Raw genomic sequence first — 10,050 nt, forward strand, 5'->3', positions numbered from 1 at the left:
CGGGACTAGAGTGTACACTAGCTTGGGTGAGACAGTCATGACTAAGTGGCGCACACACACACATATATATACTTATATATATATAGAAAATACTACATTCGGACATTTTTTGTAATTAAATGTATGATAAACTAGGTCAGTTGATTCCAAATAAGGTAAACATATTTTAAGAACAAGATGATTACGAGGATCAAGCACTAACAAACAATATTAAGTCAGCAATAACAAGAGCCAGTGACGTGCGCTGTGTGAGATGTTTCCACAAGTGACCTATGACTGACGTGCTCAAGCGGCTCAGTTCATTTTCTACAACAATGAGGAAAAACGAGGCTTTGAGCAGAGCATCGACATCGCGCTTTGTCGAGTTTTTATTATTTCATTAATTAAATCTTCTCACGGAAAGAAGAAAAAAGTGTTTTCTGGTGGATATATAAGAGGAAGAGTTGAAGAGCAAACCTCACAAGCACATCAGTCTTCAGATTCACTCAGCAGAATTTGAAACTGCACACAAGATGCAGAATAAGGTAAGTAGAATATCATACAGTTTAATCAGGTTTAAAATCAGACGAACGAACAGTGTATGGTAATATAAAATTAACTATAACACGTGGTAGTCACGTTAATTCCATGGCGAGCTTCAAGCCTATAGGAGAAGTTTATGTTTTTCTTAAATTAACTGAACTGTTTTCGTGTAATGCTATTTCCGTCTTCCAATTAGGAAATAACTGTTTAGTTCGTAATTAGGAGAAAATTAAAATTATGTGCATTGTTACAGTATTATATACAATTGTTTAGAATTACACGTAAAGTTAACTTTGTTAAACGAACATTAATTCACTTAGATCAATATATACAAAAATAATAATTATATTTGCCATAACATATTAGTATTAGGCCTATTACATTTTTAAACACTACATTCTTTATTGAGTTAATTTTGTTAAACGAACATTAATAATTCCATATTAATTCATTTAGAAGAATATATACAAATATAATAATTATATTTGTCATGAGACAATAGTATTAGACCTATTATATTTTTAAGCACTACATTCTTAACCTAATCCACGAATTAGAAGAGTGTATAATAACAGTATTTCAATCGCACTATATTTGTCATATCAATGGCCGACGACGCGTTTTGCTCAATCCAGATCTCTTCAGGCCGGCTTGGATACAACAAACACAGCAGTGGTCGAAACACTATTGTTATAAGTCATTTCATACAATAATAACAGTACGCACAAGAACAATATACACACAAAGATAATTTATATTTAACAATTATTGTTATGCTTAATTCACCACAATAATCGTTATTGTTTAAATTAAGTAAGGAATACTGAAAATTATCCAAGCATTTTTCCCACCAGGTAGTTTGTATTTTGTCTCTGCTACTATCAACAACGTGGGTACATTGTGAAACTCAGGAAGAAGTGCAGAAAGATGACGACTTGAAAGGTGAAGCTACTGGTTACGGTGGTGGAGGAGGAGGAGGAGGCTATGGAGGCGGAGGAATAGGCGGAGGTGGATTTGGTGGTGGTGGAGGTGTTACTATACAGGTATAACTTACCGATTAGTGCTAAGGTTTCAATTAATGCGAAAACTATATGCGAACAGCAAGACGTGTTGTGCACGTCAGCTTGTCGTAAGTTTCTTGGCTTTTGACATTATATTTTAAACTTACCTGTATCTAACTCAACAATTAGGTAAGAATTCCCATAATTCTGTAAGTTAGAAAATGTCCAATATTAAACAGAATATTTATGAATCCATGCTAAATTGTAAACACAAATGAGTATAACTTTTTAACAAAGATATCATGAATGCATTATTTATATCAAGGCCGATTAATTATAGAGTTTAAGGGCAGTAAATATTGAACATTCATAACTATTTTATTTTCCGCAAAACAGTTTAAACCTAATATCTACAAAATAATCAACTGACGTTATTTAATTGTTAAATATATAAATTTTGTGTTTATAAACAGATGTAAAAAAACTTGATTGTGCCTGCATAGAATATTATTTTCACTCCTAAATACAACAAGTCCTACGTAAGTAATTGTATATATATGCTTACATATATGTATAGGCTATACCAATAGGCGGAGGAATAGGCGGAGGAATAGGTGGAGGTGGTTATGGAGGTGGCGGAGGGGGATATGGCGGTGGGGGTGGAGGCGGAGGCGGAGGAGGTTATGGTGGTGGAGGCGGAGGCGGAGGCTCAGTTGTTCTAGGACTTCTTGCTGTGCCATTACAACTACAAAGTGGAGGTGGTGGTGGATTTGGTGGTGGAGGATTTGGTGGCGGCGGATTTGGTGGAGGAGGACTTGGTGGCGGCGGATTTGGTGGCGGAAAGGGTGGTGGAGGAGGAGGCAAAGGTGGTGGTTATAAATGGTGGGACTAAGGTAAGATAATGATTGCACTTTATTTTATTAAAGTAAAAACACTATTAAATTTATCATATTAAGACTAGCTCTATACATCCCTCTTAAAGTAACTTTACTTCTCATTTATCAGAAAGACAAGACACTTGAGTAATTATGTTAATTTTTGGAATTTATTTTATCCTAGTTTCCTCTACTCTACGGAGATTTTGACCAAGTGCAAGTTAGTAACCAAGACCATCATTCATTTATCAACAGCCTTTGCGCCCTCTAATGACTTAGAACTGATTTACCTACTCTGAAAACCCTGAAGCAAAGTTCTGTCTTCAAATTGACCAAAGGCTAATCAATTAGTTTCATTTATAGTTTCCGAGATACGTGTATGTATTGTTTGTAAGAAAAATATAATAAATTGTTTGTATAGAATAAAGTCAATTGAAAGTTTCCTTCTTTACGTAACATAAAATACACATGGTATTTTGAATACTTCATCTCAGTTTATATACACTCTATATAAAACATAACATACAACTACTAAGAATGAATCTATGTCCATTCAGTGGTTTGTTTTAACTTCTGTTTATCAGAATCCTTTGTTCTGTTTGCGATTCATAAAACAACAAGTTACAAACCTATCGGTTCGATTAGCCGAGCTTTGCATTATATAGTAGTAGGCTAGGTTTTTTAACAATCACGAAAAATTTATTAATCACTCTATAAATCTTGTGATTATGGATAAAAAAAATAGTTTATATGCATATTATAGTTTAATAAACTTGTATATAACATTTACACAATATCACATATTGATTTCTCGACCGAAGATACCTAGTTTTAGTTTCTCTTATTCAAACCCTGAGAAAGTAAAATATATTCAGTAAAGGAGAAAAACTAGTATTTAGGTACGCTGTCTAGATCCTAGCAACACAAAACATCAAAATGTACTTATTCTTAGGGTTACTGTGTTTTTTGTACCAAAATTATTGGGCATGTTTACCACACATGATCAGCTTCTCCAAACTGGGGCTATCGAGCCTCGTTTTTTTTACCGTATTCTTGTTTGCTACTAACACTTTTCCATACATATTTGGCTGTCTTTTAAGCTATCACTTTTCTGTTCTTTTCGAAACTTTTTGATCCCTTCAGTACGCAAATGAACATTATTGGTAACTGAAGATTTGAATTGACAAGCTTTGCACAAAATATATTTATAAGTTCTCACTTTGTGCAGCAAGTAAAATATCTATATTTTTTTTAAATTAAACATTTCAGTATATTTGAAAATACGTTGGTAATGTTGAATTTGAGCTTTATATAGTGGTTTATACATTGAAAATTTTGCATATTTTGAGAAACTATCATTCATTAGTTATAATCAACTTAATTTTGTATAGAAAAGAAGCAAACAAATTCACTAGATAACTAAAAATGGAAACGTTTCTGGAGTTAAGCTTATTCTAATTCCATTGTAAAATCATAGAACATGTTTAATATATGATTTTATATTTTTGTGTAATAATTCTCAAATTATCTATAATAAATGCGTAGCTCAAAAGTCTCATTGTATCTATCAATCTCCTCCATTATTACTAGTTTCTTCTATTCTTATCCCAAAAGGGTCTATACCCGAAAAAGCCCTGTCAGGACACTCGTCCATGTGCCACGTTGGGTACCGCTAGTTTGTGAGTGGAGTATGAACACTGTTTCAAATATGGCGCTATAGAGAGCCAAAAGAAGTGCAAGGAACATAGAATACAAGACCATATTCTGGACCAACGACGCCGAAAATATTTTCCTAAATCTCCACCACACCTGAGTAACCTACAGTGTGTATTTTAATTCCCTCGGCATCCTCTAACTAGTGGGTTATAGCTAAACCTAGGGGTCCTGTACCCGAACAAACTCCACTAGAACACCCGTTACTGACGCCTGAAAGATGCAAGATTCAGGTTCAGCTATCCTGAACTCCTACTCCTAGACCCTTTATATCTAAGTGACCTTTTGGGCGTGTTTTTATCACTCTTTTGGTGTTTGTCCTACATCATATATATGATAATTGCATTTCCCAGACCGCTCCAAGTTTGACTGCCAAGTTTGGTCCTGCTAGTTCTAAAACTGTGACAGGAGTTTCGCGGAAAAACAAACAACTTCACACAAACACAACGTGAATTAATGTATGATATATTTTATATAAACTACAATTCAAGGTTTAAATTCACTATGGTTATGTTTTACAAAACTTTAAGCCTTTCTTTTTTTTCCAAAAATAGTTTTTTAGTAAAAAGTTACTTGACATCGCAGGCTAATCTTCAGTATAAAGACTATAAAAAAAACAGAAAATAGCCAGACACTTCCTTGGAACAATACATTTTAGATTTGAAATTGATAGTTTAGATAAAAATGAAATATAAAATATTAAATTTCAAATTTTTAAATTTTTTAAAACATATATTATAAAATACATTGTTTTATTACTGTCAATTGTAAAATCAAAACGTAATTAAAAGGAATCTTTAAATTAAATGTATTTAGCTTTAACGATAAAATTACTACAATACAATATACACACATTCCACAGATTATATATATATTATTTTTCAATATTCTTTACTTACTTTATTCTGAATAACCTTTTTTTTTCAAAGTCACCCACTGTTAACTAAAGGTACATCTAAAAAAACGCGCCAAATCCTTTTATCTCTTACTTATTAAAAATGTATCTTCTTTAGGTTTGAACTAAAAATTAGAACAGCGTTAAAATGATCAATAAAGTATTTTTAGAAAACTGCCCATTATTCTTTACATTAAATTTCCAAAAAATAAAAACTTACTTCACTGGATTAAAAAAACAATAAAAAGCTCACTTACTAGCAGGTAATTATTTTTCCAGACTTATAACAAGATTCCTATGTTAATAGACTCTAAATCGTAAATTAATAGTTTTCTCCAAATACAGTTGTTCTCAAATAGAAAATTTTAAAACATAAGTTACCAAAATAACCTCTCACATTAAATAATTTCTTCCCTCTCGATTCAATTTCTTGATTCGAGATAGCTACTTGTACCTATTAATTAAATAAGGAAGCGTTTTCTCGTAACTGTAGTACAGGCTTCGCGAATAAAGACTTGCTCCGAATTGGGTTAAGGTGTGTTTATCGAGCTCTTTGTTGTCCTAAAAACCTTTGTTTCACGAGTTTCTTCCATTTTCGCAGAGAACAGTGAAAGCTCCATTCTTCGAAATGTTGTGTGCTTTGGCTCTACATTTTTTAACACTATACATTACTGTGGAAAAGTGTTAGGACAACGTCAAAAATTCGATTTCAGGCTACTTTCAAAGAACAATGGAAGGTAAATCACAGGTGAAACAGCAAAATTGTATTAATCTCCATATTTAGTACAACAGAAACTCAGTGGAAGTGCTTGAGATCAGCAACCAGTTAATATTTTGTGTGTTTCCCTTTGCTTTAATAACTGCAGATAGTCTTTCTGGCATTGTTGTAACATAGTTAATCAGTGTCTTTTGGGATTTTACTCCAAATGTCTCTAATATACTCCAATAAAGTTTCTTTGGAAGTAACTTTGATCTATCAAATCCCATATCTGCTCAATTGGGTTGAGATCGGGGCTCTGTGGGGGCCATTGCATCTTTTGAATGACCCAAGCAGCTTCTTTCTTAACTAAGTAATTTCTGTATAGGTTGGATGAGTGTTTGGGATCACTATCTTCTTTGCAGCAGAATCCTTTACGAATAATACGCAAGTCACTGGGTATACCATGATGGATAAGTATCTGATGGTACTTGCGCTCGTCCATTATTCCATATATTTTGCAAATATTTTCTGTTGCCTAAGCAGAAAAACACCCCCAAACCATCATACTGCCTGCCCCATGTTTTATGGCAGGTGCTATGCATTGACGTAAGTATCTTTCCCCCTTTCTTCCGCCGGACGTACAACCTACGCTTTAAACCAAATATTTCAAACTTGGACTCCATAACACCTTTTTCCAATCATTAAAACTCCACCTTTTAGCAAATTTCAGTCTCTTGAAATATTTGAGATCAAAGTAAAGTTTTTTTAACTGCTGCACTACCAAATATTCCATTCTCGTTGAGTCTTCTTGATACTGTAGATCTGGATACTTTTCTGTCATTTGGTACATAGTGGTTTATCTCATGCTTGAGATCAGTGGCAGTCTTCCTTCTGCCCCAAAGGCTGGATAAACGAAGATATTTAGCATTAGTATCATTGAATTTAGGTGTTCTGCCTCTTCCTTTTCTATCTTCAAATTTATCTGTCGCAGTCTCACGATCTAGGGTATACTTGACAGTGTTTAGGGAGCATTTCAAATCTGCAGCAATTTGTCGGAGAGAGTATGATAAGTATTCTCACCCTCGCTCTTTCAATTGTCAACAGGGATCAATGAAGCATTACCATAGTGTTGAAATTTACATTCTGTAATGTCATGGAAAAAATATTTGATTGTTTGTTTGTAATTAAGCACAAAGCTACGCAAAGCGCTATCTGTGCCCTGCCCACCACGGGTATCGAAACTCGGTTTCTAGCGTTGTAAGTCAGCAGACATACCGCTGTGCCACTGGGGGGCTGGAAGAATTAGCCCCATAAAATCTAAAGAATGACAAAATATTATCTTGTCTTAGTACTTTTGCACAGTTATGTATAACTATTTCTCACCGGAAAGGTATTTTTCATACGTCCTTCCTAAAGTCTACTAGAAGTCTCGTTGTATGGTCAAGAACTATCCATGAACGAAATATAAAAGTAGTACACATGCCGACTGTGGAACAATATTTTGCAACTGAAACGACTCGCCACTCCATTGGCATATATATAGATAGTTTGGTTTATTTTGAGTTTCGCGTAAAGCTACACTAGGGCTATCTGCGATAACCATCCCTGATTTAGCAATTATGGACTAAAGGAAAGGATGCTAGTCAACACCACTCATGGCCAACTCTTAGGCTACTCTTTTGTCAACGAACAGTAAGATTGACCGTCACATTATGACGCCCCCACGGCTGAAAAAGCGAATATGTTTGGTGACGGGAATCGAATCCACAACTTGCAGATTGTGGGTCGAGCGCTCTAACCATCTGGCCAGGCATATATAGGTCGTTCAAATATAATGTGATTTATAACTCATGCTGATAGATATAAGAGATACTAGGTCTAATAAATATAATTTATAACACTAATCAACATGGCTGCTGTGACTTCATTTCATGACCGGAGGTATTATCGATGAGTTACTAATTCCATAACTGTGAAGATAGGTTGTTGAAGATTTGAAATTTGGGAAGTCATTTTTGATCATTTTTAAACTTACTGTTGTCATTCAAAGAATTTCTTTTTAAGCCAAATCGTCGATGACTTATGACATGGAAACATAGATACACCTAATTAGGTATATCAAAACGACTACAATGTTTCATATACCAGGTTTTCAAATCTTCTAAGAAAAAATATATGTTTTACAAGTAAAAGTACCCGTTCTCAGTGACGGTAAAAGTTTAAGTTAACCTATAAGTTTAAATTATTTGATAGACTTTAAAAAGGTTAATTGTAATGCACCCTTGGTTTCACTCAGAGCCAAAGCTCCGAGTTACTTGTATCGCCCTCTGCGGCAAGTAATTGTTGAGCTAAGAGCCGTTCAACAATAACATACGATAAATCTACATTTTTATTCTGTAAGTTACGTTACATTTTTTAATGTGAACACTAGAGTGATTAATTTCTAACAATTTAATTTAGAATATCCTCCTTGAGAAATAAAAGTTGACATCATATTTATTCATGCTCTCCCGTCATTTCACAAGTGAATGTTGAGCTTCGCCTGTGCGCGCAGCATTTCAAACTGGAGATAGACGAACACTGGGACAGACACCACGGTCCACAATATATATAAAATAATACATTACTTAAAGTAAGGACTGAATTTTCAGCTAGTCAATACTCCTACCGCCAACTCTTGGACTACTCTTTTACCAACGAATAGTGGGATTGAACGTTACTTTATAACGCTCCCAAGCCGAAAAGGACGAGCATGTTTGATGACGGAGATTCGAACCTACGCTCCTCATATAGCGAGGGGAGTGCTCCAACCATGCCAGACTTAAAGAATCTGTAAATCGTTCTTTACAATACATGAAACTTAAACACCCTCGAACTCAGTGATCAAAGTTGAAATACCTGTTAAATTAACTTGTTTAAAAAAATCACATATGGCATAATAATGATCTCGGTAGCGACTATGAATTTTTCTGGAATGATACAGTTTGCATCTACAGGGTATTCTTCTATTTAGTTAGAGGACGATGTTATGTGAGAATTATGTTCCTTTCCCAGGACAGTCTGGCGCTATGCTCTCTGACACTGTGTGCTGTGACGTACAAACTGTTACTGGAGGTTCCAGAGACGGTTTTCTAAGAGTTGGATCAAGACTTCTTGCTGTCTATACCATGATCGGCGATAGATATATACCGACCTCAACAAGTGTGATTATCAGTGGCTAAACAGTAAAGATTAAACTCTGTGAATCTAGTTTCAGCTTCTCACACACTGTTTGCAACCCAGTTGTTTTCATAATGTCCATACTAAGTTCAGAGGCAGTGGACTGACAGCATACCATAGTTGACCAACCACGACCTTCCCATTGCGGAATTTATTACATCAATATAAGCTGCATACTTTTCTAATTTTCGAAAAGGTGTAGTTTGCCCTTTAAGATACATAAATAGATATCTATGAATTTGAGATTAGAACAAAAGAAAGTTTTAGAATAGTTACACACATTGAAAAAAAACTTACATAAACACCAGAGCATATTGTTGATGTTGATAGAATAATATTCCTGACGAGAAATCAATAAATCTATGTTTAAAAGTTGTACACGTTTATAGATACTCCAGTGTGTATTAAGCAATGACGTTCTTTATATAGCTTATCGCTTTTAACTCCACAACACAACATGTATCTTTGATAATCATATAGCAGGTAACATTAAGGAATTTGGTTAGGTGTTTTTCAGCATACATTGACCGTGATGTTTACCAGACAAGATTTGTTATGTGACATGTAAGTAAAGTTTTATATGACAAATAGACGGAGCATAGCGATCTAGTAATAAGTGGAAAATGAAGCGAGGCAAGAAAATATTTTTCTAAACAATTTTTTGCACCCCTTCCTGGTTAGGCGTGTATGAATATTATTTGTAAGAAGAAACAGAATTATACATATATTACTGTCAAAAAGAAACGATAATATATATATATCACTAACATGCCAATAAAAGCAATAAAATTATTTTCTAAAACATGTAGAATTAGCATTTTCATTGATAATAATTTATTCACTAACTATTTTGTTATAGCTCACTTACTAATAAACATGGATCTTGAAACAATTACATCTTGTTATTTGAATGTAATATTATAATTTCAAGTCCATTAGGCTCAAATTATAAATTTAAATATTTTTCACATTCCGATGTTATAACGACAACAGAATATTCGAATCAAATACTGAACAAATTATCTTAATTGACGACTCGCAATCCGTGGGTCTCGGGTTCGAATCCTCGTGACACCAAACATGCTCGCCCTTTCAGCCGTGAGGGCATTATAATGTGACGGTCAA

General features: G+C 34.2%; 1 protein-coding gene across 1 annotated transcript in view; it reads left to right on the top strand.

Moving 5' to 3' along the window:
• The first annotated feature begins 512 nt into the window (after window positions 1–512).
• The window catches only part of LOC106471385 (glycine-rich cell wall structural protein-like), a 27,535-nt gene continuing 17,997 nt past the window's right edge, over window positions 513–10,050 (top strand). Inside the window, exons 1-4 of the mRNA XM_013931986.1 lie at window positions 513–524; window positions 1,377–1,565; window positions 2,101–2,389; window positions 7,960–8,042. Of these exons, the coding sequence (XP_013787440.1) occupies window positions 513–524; window positions 1,377–1,565; window positions 2,101–2,389; window positions 7,960–8,042 (573 nt within the window). The remainder of the gene's footprint in view (window positions 525–1,376; window positions 1,566–2,100; window positions 2,390–7,959; window positions 8,043–10,050) is intronic.

This window comes from Limulus polyphemus, unplaced genomic scaffold (assembly GCF_000517525.1).
Source record: "Limulus polyphemus unplaced genomic scaffold, Limulus_polyphemus-2.1.2 Scaffold112, whole genome shotgun sequence".
NCBI classification, from domain to species: domain Eukaryota; kingdom Metazoa; phylum Arthropoda; class Merostomata; order Xiphosura; family Limulidae; genus Limulus; species Limulus polyphemus.